The following is a 21,663-nucleotide window of genomic DNA, read 5'->3' as shown; positions in this document are numbered from 1 at the left end:
CTGTTCTCCAAAGAAACAATTTCAAGCCTTCATCACTTTCCTCCAACCTCCTTTCCTTCCCTCACCAAACCCTCCATTCCTTGTGGATTATTTGACCTCCTAATTCTCAGAAAAGAACAAAAATCAGACTGGAACATTCCAAACCACCACCATCCCCCATCCTGCTCCCCCCCCCACACCTACCTCCGCCAAATCCACAGAGCTATCTGCATCCCTGCCCAGCCTTCGCTATTGCTACGGTGCGGGAAGGGTCACCCACTTGTGTGTTGGTTTCCAGTCCCTCTGGTCATCTCGGCCACCTTGACTCTTTAGTTACCTCCGTCTCTCCAGTGTCTTCGAGTCTGCCCTCTGTAGTGCTTCTTTTATATCAGCATGTAAACAGCCTGGTATCTTACAACACACTTTCCTTTAAGCCCACATCCTCCTGTCCGGTCCTGTCCTGTTCCAATCCATTCCTCTTGACTCTTCCCCACCACCGTCTAATTTGCTAAAAGAGTTACATATGTTCATGATCCCCACTTCCTTACCTTCTACCCATTTTTCACCCATCACACCCTGGTCTCTTCTCCCACCACTCTCCTGAGAGTCCTTGTTGCTAAATCCAATGGACTCTTTGGTTTGGATGCTTGTTCGTCTCTTACTTGACCTCTTAGAAGGATTTAATGCTGTTGACTGCTGCCTCCTTGAGATAAGTTCTCCTCTTGGCACCTGTAACATCCTAACTCAAAACTCCATTGCCCCTCCTCCTTAATCTCCATTGCCCTGCTCTGAAATCCAGCCATGCTATCAAACACCTCATTTTTACTCTACGTACTCTCTTGGGGTGTTCTCATCCACACCAGTGGCTTTAGTCACCATCTTACTTACCATTCAGAGGCTTCCAGATTTTGCACCTCCAGATAACAGTCTTGCCTATAAAATTCAGAATTGTTGATACAAGCTGCCTGCTGTTCATCTCCCCTAAGATGCCTCTCCAATACCTTAAAATCAGCACTCCCAAACTAAACTCAAGCTCTCCTTCCAAACCTGCCATTCTTCCTTGTTACAATGAGTAGCAGCACCATTTGCCCTGCTGCCCAAGGCAGAGCACCTTAAACATTATCTTTCACACCTCCCTCCCTGGCAGGCTTCACATCCAGACCATCACTGAGTCCTCTAATTCCGGTGAGGTGGAAAGAGCATGGGTTTTAGCTGAAATTCTATTTGTGGTTTGGACAAATTACTTAACCTTTCTTAGCCTCAAGTTCCTTCCCTATAAAAAGGAAATCATAATACCTAATTCAGATGGTTGTGGTCAGGGTAAAGGAGAGCCTTTACTTGGTAGGCATTCAATAAATACGAGTTCTCCATTCAGTAAATATGAGTGCTCTTCTGTCCCATTCCCTCCCCTCACCCCCTTCATCACTTCTAATCGCTCACCTAAGTGTTGAATTGGTATTTACACAGTTTCTTGACCTCAAGAATGAAATTTCCCCTGATTCTTTCATGACTAAGGACTGTGGCTTATAGCTCCTTGCATTTATCATAAAGAATTCAGAAAATGTAAAGAAAGGAAAGAAACACTGTTGCCATCGTTCCTTCCAGTCTTTCTTCTATGCAGTCTTTGTTCTGTTTTACATAGTTTTCTTGGTATATCATCAAGTATGCATCCTGCTTTTTTCCGGCTAACCCAAATATTTTCCCAGATTAATCAAAATCCTCCAGAAGCAGTTAATGGCTGCTATTCTGCATGCGGCTGTGGTACAGTTTACCTAACCACTCTGCTATTGCTGGCCTCTTAGTCTTTCCAATAAACGATACCGAAGTGAACAGTTTCACAAAAAAACCTTTTCCCTTACATTTATGATAATTTTTCTAAGCCATAAATTCATAAATTACTGAACCAAAGGATTTGAAAATTTCTAAGCAGAGCAGTCTTTGAAATGGACTAAGTGAATATAGGCCTGGCCTCAGCCACAAAGAGAGAGATAAAGAAAAAACGGTATAGTTAATAGATTTTTTAAAACAATTATTTTCTGTTTTGCTGAAAGAGGGCTGGGAAGATCCAAGCAGGGCTCTGTAGGGAAAACATGCCTTTGACTTGAAGTTCCTGGCTTCATGATGGTGAAGAAGGGCTTGTTTCTGTTTTTGTATTTTCATCTGGGTCAGTAAGAGGACAAGCCATTCCTACAAGCTCTTTTCCCTCTCAGGAAGAGAAAAATCGTCCAGCATCTAATGATGCAGATCTGTGTTAACAGCCTTGCAGTTAAAAAAAAAAAAAAAGTTGTAATAATGTACCCTCCTAATGTGCAGTTAATTTTAGTTAAAATTTCCCTGGCAATTTAAAAACCTGGTGAATTTGTAAATCTAGTAATTGGCTCTAGGTTTAGAAATGTTAAAGCTGCCATAACCACCTCAGCTCTAGCAGGACACACAACTTCCCTGAGCTCTGGCTTTCCTGCAACACAGAAGGAGTTCTGCACTCACCTGAGCGCTCCCCTCCGGAATCCAGAAAGAAGCCAAGGCCTCGTTACCAGATTCTTGTTCCTGGTCATCCCTAATCTGAGAAAGCTACTGAGTGCCTCAAGGTTAACATGTCCAAAATCCAACTTTAGGCTTTCCAGCCACCCCCAGATTCAGTCTTCCCACTCAGCAATGGAACCTACCTGATAGTTCAAATCAGAAACTTGAACTGTCTTGGATTTCTTTTTTTCCAGTCTCACCACTCCCTAACATGGAATCCATCAGCATAGCCTGTCAACTCTGCTTCTAAAACTTTACTTCTTTTATTTTTCAAGTTTTTATTTAAAATTCTAGTTAGGGGTGCCTAACTTTTATTTTCGGCTGGGATCACGATCTCAGAGTCATGAGACGGAGCCCTGCATGGGGCTCCATGCTCAGTGTGGAGTCCTCTTGAGACTCTCTCTCCCTCTCCCTCTGCCCCTCCTCCCCCACCCCCATGCACTCTCTCTCTTAAATAAATTTAAAAAATTTCTTTAAATAAATTTCTAGTTAACAGATAGTGTAGTATTAGTTTCAGGAGTAGAATTTGTGATTCATCACTTACCTGTTACACCCAGTGCTCTCACAACAAGTGCCGTCCTTAATGCCCATCACCCATCTAGCCCATGCCCCTGCCCACCTCCGCTCCAGCAGCCCTTAGTTTGTTCTCTGCAGTTAAGAGTCTGTTTTGCTTTGTCTCTCTTTTTTCCCCTATGTTCATCTGCTTTGTTTCTTAAATTCCACATATGAGTGAAATCATATGGTATTTCTAAGGTAGGTCTTAAATTGTCCATTTCTCTCCTTCTCGCCACCCCCCATACCCTCCCTCCCCGCTCTAGCCCCAGCCCCCATCACCTGCTAGGTAGCCTCCTGCAGGGCTCCTGCTTCTGCGCTCATCCCTAGACCCTGTTCTCTACCCAGTAGCCAGAGGGATCTTGCTAAAACAGAACTTTGATCATGTCATCCACTCATTCCTTACCAAAGGCTTTCCTTTGCTGTTAAGGTGAAGGTCAAAAATTCTAACGTGGCCAGGGGCGCCTGGGTGGCACAGCGGTTAAGCGTCTGCCTTGGCTCAGGGCGTGATCCCGGCGTTATGGGATCGAGCCCCACATCAGGCTCCTCTGCTATGAGCCTGTTTCTTCCTCTCCCACTCCCCCTGCTTGTGTTCCCTCTCTCGCTGGCTGTCTCTATCTCTGTCAAATAAATAAATAAAATCTTTAAAAAAAAAAAATTCTAACGTGGCCAGCCAGGTTCTACATGTTCTGCCCGGCCTCCCTCTCCAGCATCACTGCCCACCATGTCCTCTGTAGCTACTGGGTTCCGGCTTACCAGCCACCCTCAGTTCCCAGACTCCTGCCTCAGGGCCTCCGTACATGCTGTGCTCTCTGCCAAGGAGAACCTTCCCCTCTCCCCATCTTCGCCTCCTCCTTCCCTTATTCCCAGTCTGGATCAGGTTATATACTTCTGTAGAAACGCAGGGGTCTTTTTCCTGCTTCAGAGAACCTATTTTAATTGGAAGTTTTATATTCACTCATTCACTCATCCATGTGGGTACCTGATTGATATCTGTCTTTCCGACCAGACAGATCCATGAAGGAGGCCCCTCTCTGCTTCTCTACGCTGTTCTTTCCCCACCAGCTAGCTCAGTGCCTGGCACAAAGTAAGTGCCCAATAAGTCATTGGTTATATGCTGAATGAGTAAGTAGAGTCCCCGTAACAACCCCCACTGATGACAGTGTCCCTGTAAGACATGGCTCTTCCCCGAAGTGGCAGGCCTGGGCTCTCCACAACATGTCAGCTGGAGAGAATGGGATTTTGCTTAACTTTTTCCTCATTTCAGCAGCCAGAATGAATAGCACATGCTGCCTAGACTTCAATATTTCTCTCTTCTCTTTTTCTGCAGCTAAAACTTGCTTTCACTCTGGATCACGAGACTGGACTGCCTCAAGGATGTCACATCTATGAGTACCGTGACAGCAACAAGTAAGCCCCTTGATGGGAAAGGAGGAGTGTCCCCTCACCTTGTCCTGCAGAGGGAGCACCTGTGGGCTCTCTCACAGTGGGCTTCTCTGATGAAGGCTTGTCAGGAAGGGAATCACACTTCGGGGGAATCTACTGGAAAATAGCTGGCACAAAACTATTTCTCCTGTAAAATCTCTTCGGCTCCTAAATATAGGACTTGAAGTGCTTGTATGGGTGGTATTATATATTCTGAAACAGACCTTCCTTTCCAGACTTCAGTTGTCCTCTAGGGGACCCCCCTAAGCCGCCCATCTCCAATGCCACACTTGCTAATTTGGTTCACTGTGTGACTTCGGCTTGTGCTGTTCTGTCTGACTGCACTTCCGGATAGGTTTTGTTGCATTAGCCTGTCTTGTGAATTTTATAATCAGGGGATTCTGGGTACTTACAGAGATCCAAGTTGGTGATCTTATTAGAAAGGTGGCACCTGGCAGGCTGTTCCAGCCGCTCTTTCCTTCACCACAGACTGCCTCTCTTGACTGTGTAGTTTTATCTGTGACACAGCGAGTGCCCGCTGATGGCAATGACAGTGGTGATGATGGGTGACAATGGCTACCAGTGAGCCCCCGCTGGGCATCAGGCACACCCCTGGGGATGTTACGTTTGTGATCCTCATAGCACTCTGAAGAGTTTTCTCCATTGTCATCATGGGTGTATTTGCAGAAGCTGGAGTCTGGGGAATGTAAGTAACTTGCCCCAGCTCACTGGCCTTAGCCACGTGAGGAAGAGTCACTGTGATCACATTTGCTCTGAGAAGAGAATAGATGAGCAACAGTTGTTGTCCTGCATTGCTATTTTAGAAATCCCAGTCAGTGACAGGAACAGTCCCAACCTGGACTTGAAGATTAATTGTTTAAATATGCAAGCTATGTAATGGTACCCACTGGAAGGAATCCAATAAACACATGCCAGTGGAACTGTCCTTTACATTGCAGAAGAAAAACTTCGCTCTTCCTGAAGAACTCCTGCTCTGGTGCAGTGGGGAAGATGGGTTACCGGGCGCCTTCATGACCAGAATCTCCATTCGTATTACTTTCAAGGCATTACTCTTGTTTGTGATTTATCTTCAGAGGAGACCATTGTGTACCCTCAGTTCCTACCAAAGTAGTCATTTTGGACAGGTTGACCAAGCGCCCTTAACACCATCGTTTGTCCTCCTGGATGGCACTGTTCCTGGAAGTTCCTGGGTTTCCAGGCCTTTGTGTCAGAGATACCACTTCAGTGTCTCATAATGCTGAATTCAGCAGAGACATAGGGCTGGACTTCTCGGTTCCAGGGACTGGCGGGGACCGTTGAGTGAGCCCCTGGGGGCAGGCGCAAGCATCACTAGGGAGTCAGAGAAGCGTCAGCCGTAAGCTGCTTGTCCGTGCCACCCTGCGCTCCCTGGGTTGGTGCCTGCTGGCTGGCAGTGGGTGGCAGCCCCACGCACACAGATTGTGGCAACAGAAACAGATCTTTCAGCCCAGGGGTGTTGACAGACTCCAATTCTGGCCTGACTGCCTGCTCTTTGGGGAAAAGGTTGGCAGCATTTTCATTCAGTGGGAGGATGACACTGGCCTTCCTTCTTTTAGGTTCATGTCTTCGCAGTTCAGAGGTGAGGTGACAACAACTTAGGTAGTCTTTGGAGCTGAGAGGAGAAAATAGCCTAGCTCTGTTTCTTGGCCTGATCCCCAACTCCTAGCATGTGATCAGAATAAGCGATGTAAGAGGAGAATTTAGGGGTTGTGAATATTGATAAGCTTTGGCCCCCAGAGACATGCCAAAGAAAGCATTTGTGTAGGAAACTGGATAGGAGCCACAATCTGGGAAACGATGGCAAGCAAACATCTCAGTGACACCCCTCTCTGCGGTTCTCTTTTGCTTGTCCTAGTAGAGGCAGTTTGGGGTTCATTATCAATTTGCGGACAAACATCTTAACCTCTAAGCCTCAAGTTTCTCCATCTGTTAAGAACAGTGGGACTAATGATACCTTCTGCCCTAACTGGGGGGATGATGGTCCTGGGAATCAGAATAACATGTTATAGACATCGTCACAGCCTAGCACATAAAGTGTCCATGGTGAGTGTTGATTGCCTCTCCTTCCCAAACAGAAGAATTACCGTGACTTCCATTCTGTTTTCCCAGTGCCGACAAGGCTGCACCCGTGAGCTGTGGCTGCAGCTAACGGAGTATGCGTAGGGAAGAGGCTGGCGCACGTGCCTTCGGCAGCGCTCAGCTGTGTGCGATGCCCTCTGTCTGAAGGCAGCCTCCTCTGCCCACGTGTGTATTGGGAAGCGAAGTGTGGAGAATCCCATGAGCTTAACTGTGACTTTCTGCTCTCCCCTGGGCTCTACCCTGTCTGTGGTCCTCTGTTCACTTTTAGGGTCATTTCCCCCAGAGAGCCTGCATCCCAATAGCGGTGTAACAGTGGTGTTCGGGAAAGGACGCTGTTTCGCCACAGGCCCTATGGCGTCCATGTTGCCTCAGCCAAGTAACATGAATGCAAGAGCAGCGGAGCGAGAAGGCTCCCCATATGAAAGAAATTAGCTTGATCTCTGAGGATTCGTTTGGTACGATTAATTATTGAAACTGCTACTTTGACCTGGGTATTTCCCACAGTATAATTCATAGTCATTTTAGTATTCCGCTCTGCCAAATTCAGTCCGTCAGCGAAGAAGGTGTTGTGAATAAGTATTGGGACTGTTGGGACAGTTCTCCCCAGTGGCCTTTCCCTTCAAATGGAGTGGCCCTGAAAATAGGCACTCTGCTTTCATTTTCCCTGGACGTTCTTCTCAGCTTCCTTCCCTGGAAACATCCTGGTAACCCCGATTTTTGGCTCCATATCATCTTGTTCTCCATCTGCATTAAGGGGCTTATACTTGCCCCTGGGCTCCAGGAGGGACAGGCCCTGGAACTTGTCCATATCTGATATCAGGCCGGACTTGGACCCTGCCTCTTCTTGGGCTAGAGGGCACAGTTCTCAGGTAAACATTCTTAACTAAGGTCATTAGAAGAAAGAAGCTGCCCTATTGTGTCTGGAGCTAGATAGTAAAGCTCTTCACTCAAATTATCCCTTTAGCCCCTTAAAAGCTGGTCACATCTGCACCTAAGAAATGCGAGGCCTCTCCCCCTGATGCTGACAGGTGCTACCAGTCTCCACCATGGACGTTCTATTTTTCTGTTGCAGAAAGCTTCACTGCCTTTAATATGCAATCCAGTGAATCTGGGGCTGACAGAGGGTCGTTTCTCAAAGTGGGGTTTGGAGATCTCTTCACGGGGCAAAGAACAGGCCACAAAGAGCAAACAAGTGATTCATGAGAAGTCAGTTACGCATTCAGTAGGCCCCCGCCCCATACCATGTGTTGTGCTAGGCACTGGGGCACAAAAAATGAATTACACCTGCTCCAGGGCCTCGAGAAGTTTGTGTAAAGAGCAGACCTCATCGCAGCTCTCCTGGGGGACTCACGCATTGCAATGGGGAGAGTTGAGTGCTGTGGGAGCAAGGATGAGGAAAGTAGCTGCTTCTGACTTTGGAGCAACTGTGTGGACAGCTGTACCCTTCACAGATGGAGAACTTTGTCCAGAGTGTTCCCCTGTCTCCATCCCCACCACCCTCCTCCCACTGCCAGGGACGGGGAGCTACTTGGCACACTTCTCCCTGCGTCTGGCCCTTTGACCTCCAGCCTGTCCTCTCTGCCGCCTGAGGGAGCTTTGTGTGGCTTTTCATTCTGGTTGTTTTTGAGACCTGATTTTTTACTTTGGCATTCTGCAGTTTTACTGTGATCAATTTAAGGGTAGATTCATCTTTATTATGTTGCTGGGGACTCAGTATCATCCTTCCATTTGGAAATCCTTCTCTGCTATCTCTGATCCTCTCCAGTCTTTCCTAGAACTCCTGTTAGAAACCTGCCATGTTATTCTGTCTTCTCTTTTTCTCCATCTCCTTTTCTGCCAGTGATGTATTCCAGCACTTCCTCAAAAACATCTGTGAGTGTACTAATCTTGTAGCTGTTTGTAATCAGCTGTTGAATACTGCTTTCAAATGTGAGGGGTTTTATTTTATTTTTAATTTTTAGAAGTTCTGTTTGGACCTTTTTAAAATCAGTCTGTTAATTTTTAGTTTTTGTTTTTTAGTGTCCTAGTTTTTATCATGATTTCTATTCCTTTCATCTCTTCTTTTATTTTCATTACACGTATAGCATCTTTCGAAGTATTCAGTTATTTCTAGTTTTACAGATACCAGCTCTCCCATGTGTTGTGTCTGTTGTCTTGCCTTCATGGTGGTTCACTTCCTCGCGTGGTTTGTTCTTTTTTATCAGGAGACCATCTTAAGTCGGGATTGCTTGCACCGTGGGAGCCGTGGCTGTGGATGTGTGTGTTCATCGCTTTGGCAATGGTTCTGCCGAGATCCCAGGAGTTCCAGAGGCCTGGCTAGTTCAGTGTGAACCTCTTGGCTCAGGATTCCCAGAACCTGGGTAGCGTGTGTCTATACCCACCCATGCTATGCGGGCTTGGGATCTCCTCTCTGCAGAGGAGAAACCTCTGCTCCACACCACAGACAGACTCTCCTCTGGGCTGTGAGAAAGCTCTTCTGGTCCCTATTTAAAGACCAACAGCCCTTCCTGGATTCCTGGCTTTCTGCGAGGCTCTCGGATCCAGTTCCCTGGCCAGGTCTTCTTCCTCCTGTGGCCATTAAAATCCCAGCTCCTATAACTGTATCAGAGTTTGATAATCCCAGCCATAGTTGCCACGATAAAGATTCTGGCTTTGACTTAGTTTCCTCTGTATTTCAGGTAACTGGGAATTTTCCCATTATTCTCTCATGCTCAGTTTTATATTTAGATGATTCTTCTCATATGTTTCATCCATCATTTCCCTATGTTTATGTTGGGAAGGACGTCCACATCAGTCCAGTCTACCTTCTTGTCAGAACCATTAGTCTGAATGAACTTTTTAAAATGCAAATCTGAGTACTCACTCATTCACCAAGCACTCTGAGGGTTTCTGCTAGGGACCAGTATAGGACTAGGCAGTGAGGCTACAGAGCCAAATGAACACTCATGTGGCCCTTGGAGGCCCAGGGCTAGTGGAAGGGGCTGGGCCCGCACCTACTGCAGCGTCCCCCATATCACACCCCTACCAGACCACCTCGAGTCTCTCATGTACGATGTGTCTCTGTGTGACCAGGCTGTTCCTTGTTTCTAGAACCCNNNNTCCCATGGCCCTTTCCCCACCCATCTAGGTAGCCCCTATCTCTCCTTCCACTCTTAGCTAAGTATTACTTCTTCCGGGAAGCCATCCCAGCCCCTCACAACCATCCCTAAAGGCTGAAGCCAGTGTCCCTTCTCCATGGTCCTGCACCTCACCAGTCCATTCTTCAGCGTTCAGTACAGGGCACTTCAGGCATATTGGTTCACCTGCTGCTACCCCTACTGGGCTGGGCCCTTGTAAGGTCAGGTCCTTGTTTTGTTCACTTCAGTGCTTCTAGCCCAGGACCTGGCACACAATACTTGAGGACGGGGGGGGAGCTAACTTAATCTTTTAGAGAGGGAACCTGGCTCCTGGGAGTCAAATCTCTATCCAGCCTTTGCTTTTTATTTGTTGTAGGATTATGATGAGGATTAATTGCTCCTGACATCAGGGAAAACTGTCTCCTTGGATAGTTTATGAATTCTAAAGAACTAACATGTAGAAGAAAAAAAGCTGTAAAAATTTTATTTAACTCTGTAAATATAGTAGTGATTACACTTACTTACATCAAGCGCCTACCGTGTTTTGCCTGATAGTGAGGCATAGCAACAGTCATGACGAGCATTAAATACGCCGTTTTGTTCGTGACCTCTCGAGTTTCTGATCCATGCAGCGTAATAGTGATAGGAGCTGCCCAGCTCCTGAATCCCCACAAATCACCAACATGGGGCTATGGGCTTACCTGGGTTATTTCTAGTTCCACAACCACTCAAGACAGATCTTATTTTCACAATTCTACAGATTTTTTTTTTTTTAAAGGGAGTGGTTAACCTGCCCAGGGCCACACCGTGGTCAGGAGCAGAGCCTGAGTTTTACCCCAGTGCGAGCCGATTCCAAAGCCCTTGCTGTGCCTTCACACCACCTGCCTTTCTCTCTGCAACTCAAATCTTGGGGTGGGGGGAGGGGAGGGTTCTAGCCTCTCCTTGGCAGGTCTGCCCTAGAAGCTCTCTGTCTGGGAAATTCTATGATTTCCAATCCCTGCGGACCCCTGCGAAAGCAGGCAGCCTGGTCTGATAGGAGGAGCTCCTGACCTATCATCACAAATCTGAGTTTGGCCAGTCTTCTCCAGGGCAGGTCACTGTCCTCTCTGGGATGCAGTCTCTCCATGAGGAACATGGAGATGACCATACATGTCAGGGTCAGGGGAGAATGGCATGAAGCAGTGTGTGATGTGGCTGTGTAAGTAAGCAGTTATGGGGCACAGTGTCCGCCCTTGTACCCACCTGCGTGGCTCTTGCCCTGGGCCCTGGCAGACCCAGGCTGTAGCTTTGCAGTGCCCTCTCCTCCCCACGGCACCTGCGCTTCGCCCTGGTCCAGAGACTACCTTGACGCCCACAGCCGGCTCCCCCACCTCCGTCTTACTCTTGGGACAGGTTAGTTTGTTAAACTAATGAAACCAAATCTTTTGTGTTTTCCTGACTGGCCAGATGACTCATGTTGGCACCTTGAAACCCATATCAAATAGCCGACATCTAGAGGTGTCTAAGAAAGCTTCCCTGCGGGATGGATTTTCCTCAGCTGAAGTGCCTTCCCACCTTTGTAAACCTGCGTTGAAGGACAGCAACATTGCAGCCTTCCAGGGGACAGGGCAGTGCTGGTCCTCACGTCCTCTGCTCTCCACAAGCCGTGGGCACCTCATGACTCAGGTCACTGGCCTTTCTAGCAACAGCCAGGGTTGAGGCAAGGCCCCGGGACCCCGCCAACCCACCTGGATTCTTTTCTCCCAGCCCCTGAGCACATAGTGCTTTCTGGACGGTCCGAGCAGACCCAAGGGGCAGAGCTTAGCGCTCTTCCCAAGGAGGAGCTTCGAAAGGAGAAATTAATAGGACAAGCTTCTGCCTCCATCACCGGACTAGAACTTGGGGTCCCCGCTGGTCGTCCCCTCCCTCTCACCCACTGTCCCTCCCAAATTCTTCTCAGCCTCAGCCAGTGCCTCCACAGGGCTTGGCAGCTTAGCCGGTAGTTTGACCCAAACCTGCATCCTGGTTTCTGAGCCCTTGGCTGTCACATCCTTCTCAAGCCAGGGTTGGCACATGTCTGTATGTCTGTTCACAGTGGGGCAAGGGAGCACCAGGAAGTTCCCCTGAGTTCCGCACGTCTCTCTGCCTGCCCCTCCTCGGATCCAGGTTGATTGTCCCCCTCTTCCCCCCCATGATAACTGCTCCTCTCGTCTGCTGGCCCCGATACACTTGGAGTCTAAAGAATGCTGGCAGTGGCTGGCGCTGGCAGTTCAGAGGGGCCCACACCAAGGTACCCCTGGCCTCTTGGACCTCAGGCACTGTCATCGCCATGAGTGTTGGTGACCCCAGCTCTGTGACTGCCTCTGCTGCTGTCCTCTCTGGCCTACAGACCAATGGTACCCACAGACTCCTTACTGATTTGGTATCCCTCTCACTAGTGCACTGCTGGTGACCCCAGCGAAGGAGTGTCCAGCAGGCATTCCCACGGAACATAAGCCTCTGCTGGGGCTTCTGAACTCATTAGTGCGTCCATTCCAGTGTGGCCCCTTCCCTCAGCCTCTTTATTCCTTCCTCTGCTGGCTGCCAGGGCAGGTCATGGCTTTCCACTTCCCTCAGCCTTAGCTGTCACTTTCTCTGAGCTTCTAAGGACCACCCAGGAGCAAGTGTGCCCCGCCCTCTCGGGTCTTTGCCAGGGCGCTAAATTGCACATCCCGTGAAATACCCCAAGTCCATGAATTCTTGCTCACCTCTTCTTATCTCCTGGCTCCTTTGATTACGCCCCTCAGAAGGCTCTGGCTTCTTCCTACCCTTGGTACATAATATCTTTCCTCCCTTATCAAGGGCCCAGCACGCCCCCAGCAGGACTATCATACTGGCATTTAGCCCTAGTCAGGGGCCTGGCAGCCCAGAAAGGAGGTAGGGGACACTCTTAGGGACAGGGGAAGGACCTGTGTGTGTCTTCCAGCACAGGGGCATTGCTAGCCTCCTGAGGGAAGAGTGGGCCACCTTTTTGGAAGCTGCCAAAGAGGCCCCTGTGGCTCTTTGCCTTTAACTGCTTATGGAGGGCACTCCGTCTTCCACTGTCCCTCTGCTGGGCATCGGCACACCTCCCAGTAACCAGCCAGCCTCACAGTCCTGGTGGACACCGCACCTTCCAGGCTTTCACGCGCTCGAATTGACACCAAGTCAAGCCAAAGCTTTTTCCCAGGTCGCCATTGGCGAATCTGTGAGCAGTCAGGCCGCCACTTTATGCCAGGGACTCTCCGTGCCCCATGTAGGCCTCAGAAGCGCAGCGCTTTTGCCTGCCAGGTAATGACTGAGCAGTCCCCAAACTCTCAGAGCCACCGCAGGACTCCAGGTGTTGGTTCAGATCTGCCGACAGGGCAGAAGCCAGGCCAGCATTTGAAGAGAAGAGGGCAGGAGAGTCTTCAGACCTCCACACATCCAGCCCCTGTGGAGGAGGGGGAAGGAGAAGGACTGCCTAGGGAGAGTGTCAGACTGCAGCCAGGCCTGTGGGAAGTCATTGAGCGAAAGTCGCCTGTTGGAGGAGTCACATTTACTAGCCGGGGGCAGCCCACCCGAAGTGCGGCTCAGCACCCGTGCAGTGGTGGGTAAGGCAATTTATGCTCCTGTGCAGGAGGTCTGAGCGGCACGGCTGCCACAGTGGGGCGGGCGAGAGGGCAGGGACTCCTGGACAAGCTCTGATGATTCGTTTCCCCTCTGCTTGGTTCGTGTTCTCTTCCTTCACCTAAAATAAGCAGAGGAGGTATTTCCCAGGAGCCTGACAACTTCAAACCAACACCAACACTTCCTGGTGCTTTGGAAGTGACACTTTGTGTCCGCACCTCGGACCTGATGCCAGTTCCTCAGGCTAAGCGGTGACGTTACCTGAGAGCCCCAGACCTACCACCGACACCGCCAGGTCCGACTGAAGAAAGCCTTTCTTGTTCCTGGCGAAGCCCTTGGTTAGGAGCAAGGGGAGCTGAAAGTGCTGGGAGAGGAGGGAAGTTGGAGGCCCTGCCACCAGAGAGGGGTGCCAGGAGTGACCTCATGGAAGCAGGCCTGCAGCGGCAGTGTGCAGGTTGGAGTGGGCCGCGCAGTGCAGGTGTGAGCACCCTGCTTCCCATCGCGGCCCCGGTGTGGGGCACTGGCGCGGTGCGGGCGCCGCTCCTGCTCAAGCTGCTGCAGCCGAGAGGGGGATCGGTGGGGGGACGCTTCTCCCCTTCCACACCATGCAGAGAGGTGGTGGGTGGCTCGCTAGGCCCTCCCACCACCTCACGCCACGCAGCCTCTAGACCTTGGATGCCAAAAATGCAGCGTGCATTTCACTTCAGCTTTCCCTACAGAAAGGGAAGGCAGAATGAACACTGCCCTTTCCTAGAGATGGCAACCGATCCCCTGAGCGTGCCCTGCCCAAGGTCAAGCTACACACAAGAGGTGGAGCCAGCGACCTTCTCCCTGGGATCCGATCTCAGCCACATGTTACATGGCGGAGCCAGGGCCTGGCTCAGCTGCACGGGGTGCTGCTGACCTGCTCGGGGGCGCCCCGGCAGGGAGGACAGCAAGGCCTGGGTCAGCGTACCAGCCTCCTGGGTCGCTTACATTACCTTTGGGTTACAGTCACCCAGTCTTCCATAGATGTAGTGCAAGTCATGGGTGGCCAGGGCAGGGAGAAACTCCTAACCAGCTGTGTGGAGTCAGCACCCTTTCTCCACCTGCTGCAAGAATGGGGGGCAGAGGGGCCTGAAGTCAGGTCTTAGAGCACTGAACTGCCTGAGCAGGGGTTTCCGGTGCTGCGGGGCCGGGCTGCTCAGCCTGGAAGAGAAATTACTAGCTCCTTGGCTCCTGCTGGTTTTCTTTCTTTCCCTTTTTTTTTTTAAAGATCTATTGATTGATTGATTGATTTGTTTGAGAGAGCATGAACTGGGAACGGGGGAGTCTCAAGCAGACTCCGTGCTGAGCACAGAGCCCGACATGGGGCTGTATCCCAAGACCTGAGATCATGACCTGAGCCGAAACCAGGAGTCAGATGCTTAGCCCACTGAGCCACCCAGGCACCCCTCCCGCTGGCTTTCTGAGGCCAGAACTGATCAGAGTGAGAAAGCATGGGAGCCAGCAACAGTGGGGAGATTGTGCAGACACATCAGCACACACGCTCAGGCACCCTAATCCATGTCTTGGCATAGAGGGGGACTTCATTCCACTGTTTTCTTCCATAGTGCACACGCTGGAAAACAGATTTTTACAGTAAACCCACCTGTCAAACTTATTTTTGAACTATGACGTGCGTAGAGAAGAGCGCACAAGTCCTACGCATCTAGTTCAAAGGAATAGTAGAAGCGAACACACCCACAGAAGTATTACCCAAATCAAGAAAGTGAGCACTTCAGCACCTGGGAGCTTCCCTCATGCCCCCCCTCCTCCCAAAAGGAACCCACCATCATAACTTGTACACTACAGATTCATTTTGCCTAGTCTTGAACTTCATATGAATGGAATCTTTCCGTATACTCCCTTTCGTGTCTGATTTTCTTTCTTTCAGCATTATGTTTGTGAGAATTCATCTTTGTTGCTGCATCTAGCCGCGTCCGCTCCTTCACATTGCTGGAGACTTGACTTTGTGGGAATCCATCACGCCTTGTCCAATCTGCGCGATTCAGTCCTGCTCTTTATTTACACCTTCTCTGATTCTTCTTCTCAATAGCGTCTTATAATTTTCTGTGTAGAAGTCTTACTCATCTTGTGTTAGATTCCTCCTGGGCATTTGATATTTGTCATACTACTTTAAATGGCATTTATAAATTTCCTTTTTCCTTCGTTGCTGCTATATGGAAATACAGCTTACTTGGATCGATCATGTATCCAGTGATCTTGCTAAATTTATTTATTAAACCCCAATAATTTGTTCAGAGGTCCTTTTTGATTTTTTTATATACCCAGTCATGTCATCTATAAGTAGTAAGAGTTTTACTTTTTCCTTCCTGGTGCTCACACCATGTATTTCTTTTTCTTGCATTATTGCGCTGTACGGTGTTTAATGGAAGTGATGATAGGCACCGTGTCTTGTTCCTGATCTCAGGGGAGTTTTTACCACAAACTCATGTAAGGTTATGGAACCTTACCCTTGAATATACATTTGATTTTACTTTTCCCCCAAGATGCGCTTTCAGTGTGGAAATACTTCTGGGTTTGAAATGCAGCAGTGGTGGTTTGTAGGCTAAGAGCGAGGCGAATGGAATCAGTGTTTTAAGAGAACAGAAACTGATGTTTATCATAAGACAGTGTCTCATTTTAACTTTGTGAGGGAAGTTTTGCCTTGTCCACTTTACAGAAGGACCTGTAGCTGAACAGGGGTTCAAACAGATATGTCAGACCCACACCCAGACTGTTCTCACCACCACCCCCCCAGATTGGCTGCTAGAATATTGAATGTGAAACCCCCAAGCTTACAAAACTATCACTTTTATCACAGATTTCCAGGAGAAACATTGTTAAACTACCTCACAGGTATATTTAACATCTTTTCTTTCTCCACCTCCAAATCCCCTCCTATCACTGTCATTCGCTCCATCCCACCTTTCTCTGATTTCCATTGCCACGGGTGCAAACTCGGGCAGCTGTGAGTCTCACGCTGAAAGGCGCCCTCCCTGCTTGCCTGAGACCCTGAAGGGCTGCACCTGCAGCTCTCCTCAGCCACCTGGTTGAGCCACCCACCAGGCCAGGGCCTTCCCTGGCTTCTGCCACTTGAGCTCTTATCTGATCCCAGGGAGTGGGAGGTGCGGACTGAAGGCTTTCCTGCCAGTCATGCGGCTTGCGTTGTGGGGTAGAACTGTGTATGCTTAAGCCCTTTGTAGTGTCAGCTGTCCCAACTTGAGGATTACACAGATACACAGAATCTTTCTCTGCTGAGATGTGGAGAGAGGAAGGCAGAGCACAGGGAGGGTAGAGACCCAAACCCAAATAGGCCCTGGGGCTGGCAAGGGCTCTCTGGGCCCAAGCCTCAGTGAGAATGTCCCCATTATTCTTACACCCCGCCTTTTGCAGCCTAAATAACTACCCAAGGATGACGCGGGAGAATTCCCTGCAAGACAGAAAATTCTAGGACACCAAGAACTCTTGAAACTAAATACTTTGAAACCCTCGAAGATCTTATAAAAGAGAGTAAATGCTTCTTTGGTTGATTTAACACAGGGCTACATTAAGCAAACAACTTTTTCTCCTTCTGGAGTTCAGTGTCCTTTGTACAACTTTGCCTTTCCCTTTACGCATCTTCTGCGACGGACCACAGTCTCCACATTCTGGGGAGCCTTCTGGGGCTGCAGCAATCCAGCATGACGTGGAGCCCTTCAGCTGTTTTTTCCCTAAATGCTTCTTAGCATGTGGTGACGTGCTTTGACCAGAGAGAATTAGCATGTTTGTTTTCTCTGTATCTCTACCTGCCATATCCATACCTTTTTCAGAATTTTCCAGCACGACTCATGTCTCTTTCTCTGCATCCCTGGAAGGAAGACTGCTCTTTGGGCCCCTGTTATGAGCCGACAGCTCAGCTGGGCAGTTTTTAAACCCAAGGAGGCCTGTCCCTTTTCAAGACTTCAGGGGCTTCTAGAAGAGGCTGGTGATGTTCAGGCTGTTCCCTGTTTGATGAATAGGCCCACTCAGTTCCTGGCGTGTGGGGTGCAACTTCCAGCTCCCTCCATGCTGGTGTGCTGTGCCAGGCTTTAGGGCATGTTCGGATGCTTAGAGTAGCAAGTGCCTCTGTATAAACACCATCTCTTGGGTACGTGGAAGTCCAGAGCCCGGGCCCAGGCCGCAGAGGCCTGAGATACTCTCAGGGAGGTTCGCCCATACGAAAAACAAGCCACAGGATTGCGTGTTGGCTCCAAGCCTAAAGAAAGGTGCCCGTGGCTGTCACCTCCTACAGCTGCCTGGCAGATAACCAGAACGTGCTTGGCTGTCTAAGCTTTTGGCTGTGCTCTCTGTGGGGAAGTGTTCCTGATCTGTCTTCACTGCCACTCCCCAGCTCTCTGGGGCATTGTGGCTTTTTCTTGGTGGTTGGGCAGGAAGCCTCCGGAGCCTGAAGGAATTGCTGTGCTTGATGACAAAGGCCATCAATTGATATAAATCACTTAGAGGCTGCTTCATTTATTGGACAGGAATTAAACACCATCTCCTCGGTCTTCTGAGCACACTGCTTCAATGGTGGGCACTCAGGTGGGAGAGATCTCACAGAGTGACTCAGAGCAAGCTCCCAGCTCCTGCCCATTGAGTCAAGTGGCAGGAAGTGGCCAACTTATGCAGCTGCTCAGAGAACCCAGCACAGCGAGGCCTCACTGAGACCCAGAACACACCACTCTGCTGACCTGGAGCTGGCCCCAGGCGAACCTCACATGACTCCCTGTCTGCCCCAAGGACATGCCAGGCACTACTAGGCCAGACTTCAAGGTGGAAGATGAGTGAGACATGGTGTCTGCCCCCGAAGCCCAGGACAGTCAGTGGGGCACAAGTACCAACCGTGAGAGTGGCCTGAGATGGCAGAGGATGTGGTGCATTTCTTGGGGTTGAAGACCCACCCACATCACCCTGTAACTAAAGAGCTGCGGGGAGCACTCGCAAATGAGGCCCACAGAGGCTGGGGCACCACTGGCTGTGTCCCGGGAGCCCTGACTCTCACGTGGCTTCTTCACCCTGCACTTCTTGGGTATCTTCTCATTGGCATGTCAAACAGCAGTAGACCAGCTGTGATCTTTAGATAAATACCTTAATGTCTGAGCAATCTAGAACCTTCGGGTCTATTCTCTAGAACATTATTTTCACCTTGAGAGAGATTCATTCTTCCAAGCACCAAAAGTTTGTTTTAAGTTTCTACTCCTACTATTTGCTTGAATAGTGTTAACTGGGTGCAAACGAAGCCCTTTCTAATAATTTGGGATTATTTACAATGCTTATATTGTGGTATAGAAATGTTTTCCTCGCGGCCTAGCACGCTGTGCAGTGCCCTGTCCCTCCACACTAAATGCTCTGTGGTGCCTCGTGTTGTCACTTGACCTGCTGAGCCCCTGCCCTGTCTGCCTGTGTGTCCCCCGTTACAGTCAGCATGGGTCGTCACTTCTCCACTGCTGTCCAGAAGCATGAGGCCCCCCCGGGGGGGGTGGAATCAGGGAGGTGCATTGTGCGGTGAGAATCATCGTTCAGGAGGAGGAAGAGCTCTGGGTGACGAGCAAAGGAGGACTCCCCGTGAGTCACGTTGGATGCCTGGCTCCTGCACCTGTGTTGGCCGCTCACAGGCTTTGTTTGTTGTTCATTTCCTGGTTCTGCCCCGCGCTTTGAATATTCTAGATTGCATGTGGTTGAGTTCCAGATAAGCACGAGAAGGTTGCGCTTTTAAAATCAACTGTGAACTGAATCATTCAGGCCATTTGTCATGTTGGGAGGCTCTTCCTTACTGCTGATCGCCTCCAGTTTAATCTAAATCTGCTTCCTCACATTCTTCTTCAGCGCCGATGAAAGACCGTTTAGCTGGCCACCAGCTTCTGAGTCATAAACATTCTAAGAAACCATCCAATTCCTCAGTGTTCCGTTCCTGAAGCTGAAGGAATTCTTCCCTCCTTTGGTCCTCTTCCTAGCATGTTTTCCAGCTCCTAGTGCCATCAAACTTAACTCTCAGGTTGTTTATGGACCCATTTGTCTCCTCAGAACCAGTACTTGGTTGTGGGCCCCATGGGGCAGGTTTCTGCCTTTGGCTTCCTGACCCATGAACTCCTAGCAATGGGATGGAAAAGTTTTTGTGGGTAGAGGATAGGAGTGTGGGTCAAACCTCCTTCCTCAGACCCCTGAGGGATACACCGTCACCATGCTTGGTTAGAAAGCGAAGCTGTCTGTCCGCAAGGGAGAGCCCCTGTCCTCCTTGCACCTTCTTCCAATCCACACCCAGCCTTCGTGGAGGCCTGAGGCCAGCGCTGGTCAGAACCCTGGGAAAGATGGGCTAGAGCAGGGGAGCCACAGGGATCATCAGGAAACCCCTATATTCAGAATTGTGTTACGAGTCAGATGGGTCATTTCCCACTGCCAGTCCTAGAAAGCAACCTCAAGGAGATTCCCTAGTGTGTGAGCAGAGGCCCTGAAGTCTGCCCACGTGCTTTGTGGCCTAGAGAACCAGTTCCCAGGCATTTTCAGCCCAGACCTGGACACCTTTCCTCTGCTAACCCAGCACACTTCGTTGGACCCGTGCGCGTGCCAGCTACCGTACCGAGCACAGGCAGGGAGAAAGCCCCTCCTCCCTGAAGCACACAGCCCGTTGGGCATCCAAAACCGCATTCTCGAGCGGTGACAAAGGCCATGGCGGAGGTGCGCAAAGTGCGTGGAGAGCGGGCTCCCGGTGATGTGCCCCTCCCACGTGGGAAAGCCCATGCCGTTCGGTGCCTGTGATGTTGGGGTGTCAGTGTGGGAGGCCCTGCAGGATGTAAGGTCCGGTGAGCCCCAGCTGACCTGGGGGAGGCAGTTGCTCTGTGGCAGGTGGCAGGACAGGAGCTAGGAGAGGAGCTCATCAGGGCTCTGTGTTCTGTCTTGTCAGCCTCTGCTGGGGCGAGAGAATTACGGATAGAGGGAGAATGGCTGTGCTCCCCCCACCACGAACGCCTCTCCCTGTACCTGCAGATCTAGCACAGGGTGGCTTTCCTCCATTCAGAGCCCTCGCGTGCAGGGACCACGCCTCTGCTTCCTCAGAACTCAGTGCCTCGGGATTAGGCACAGCTCGCCTCAGCACTCAGCGGTCTGAGTGTCGCCGTTCCTGGGCAGACAGCTGCAGAGCGGGGAGCAGCACCCCCTCTCTGTGGGAGGTTGGCAGTGGGGCCCCCTGATCTGCACACTGCCTGCAAGGATGTCTGGGTGAAACTAGCGCCCAGTCTTTTCCGTGGCTGCAAATGACCTTTTAGCAGTAATGCCACCAATACACAGCTGTGACATATTAGGACCCGGGCTCGAGCCTCACAGAGATTCGCCAGTGAGTGGACTGGCATGACGCCATTAGCCAGGGAGCACCGTCCCTATCCCCTGCAGTAGCTGCATGGAGAGACAAGAGGCCTGGGCCTGGGAGGACAGCTGCAGCCAGGGAACTATGTGGACCCTGTGGGGCATTGGGTAGGGCCTCCTCCCAGATGGGGACTGTCCGGCTGAGGCCAGAGAGCCCTGGGTGCTGTGCCCTCTCCCTTGAGGGAGGCCGGGATGGAACGGACTGGTCCTCCCAGTGATGAATGGCTGCCCAGGCTGGGCCTAAGCTACCTGTGAAGAAGCTCCCAGAAGGCCATACTGACACAGAAATCGGGTAGCATCCCGGGTGCCCAACCTTCTCAGAGTGTCTCCGAAGTCCTGGATAAACAGGGCTCCCCAAGACGAACTTGGACTGGCAGCTCAGGAAAGTGAAACCGTTGGATCCAGTCAGGCTTTGACATCTGCTGGCCTCACTGTCTGACTTACCACTGACCCAGCTCACCTGGAGGGATAAAGGGCCTAATCCAGATTGTTCTGGCCTTGGGTCTAAGGTCAAGTTGAGGGTAACACCCAGAAAGGGCTGAAGTCTTCCCACAGCCTATATCTGAGAGCTTTCGTTGGCCCAGAGACAAAAGGTAGAGATGGGGATGGAAACCAGCAGTCTCTTTGCTGGCCCCCACCCACACTTCAGAGGGAGAGCGGGTGCCTGAGTGTGTCCTGGAGGTTGCCTAGGCAGAGACATTATCATGTTGGGGAAGCCCAGAGGCTCTGGACAGGAACATATCCATTTAAACCACTCTGAGCCTAGTTCATAAAACGGTAGGTCAATATTTTACAAGTCACTTAGCTAATGAAGACCTCTGCCAGACTCAACATACCACATCCCAGTGGGTGATAAGACAAGTGTTAGTTCAGCGGAAACAGCCCAGAGGAGAGTTTTGTTCTTTTTTTTTTTTTTTTTTTTTTTTTTTTTGTGTTTTCTCTG

At 50.2% G+C, this 21,663-nt stretch overlaps 1 protein-coding gene across 3 annotated transcripts in view; it reads left to right on the top strand.

Moving 5' to 3' along the window:
- The window catches only part of DIS3L2 (DIS3 like 3'-5' exoribonuclease 2), a 339,465-nt gene that overhangs the window by 297,459 nt on the left and 20,343 nt on the right, over positions 1-21,663 (top strand). For 2 of the 3 annotated variants that reach the window (XR_005837101.1, XM_008690555.2), the window contains one exon: positions 4,385-4,464. Coding sequence is in view for 2 of the 3 variants with exons in the window: in XM_008690555.2 (XP_008688777.2) it covers positions 4,385-4,464 (80 nt within the window). In the remaining variant the exon portion in view is untranslated. Of the gene's footprint in view, positions 1-4,384; positions 4,465-8,801; positions 12,020-21,663 lie in introns of those variants that run through there. The other variant, XM_040639041.1, reaches the window with a different exon arrangement.

Source organism: Ursus maritimus, unplaced genomic scaffold, assembly GCF_017311325.1.
Source record: "Ursus maritimus isolate PB19 unplaced genomic scaffold, ASM1731132v1 scaffold_1, whole genome shotgun sequence".
NCBI classification, from domain to species: Eukaryota; Metazoa; Chordata; class Mammalia; order Carnivora; family Ursidae; genus Ursus; species Ursus maritimus.
This window is presented reverse-complemented; position numbering and strand designations above follow the sequence as displayed.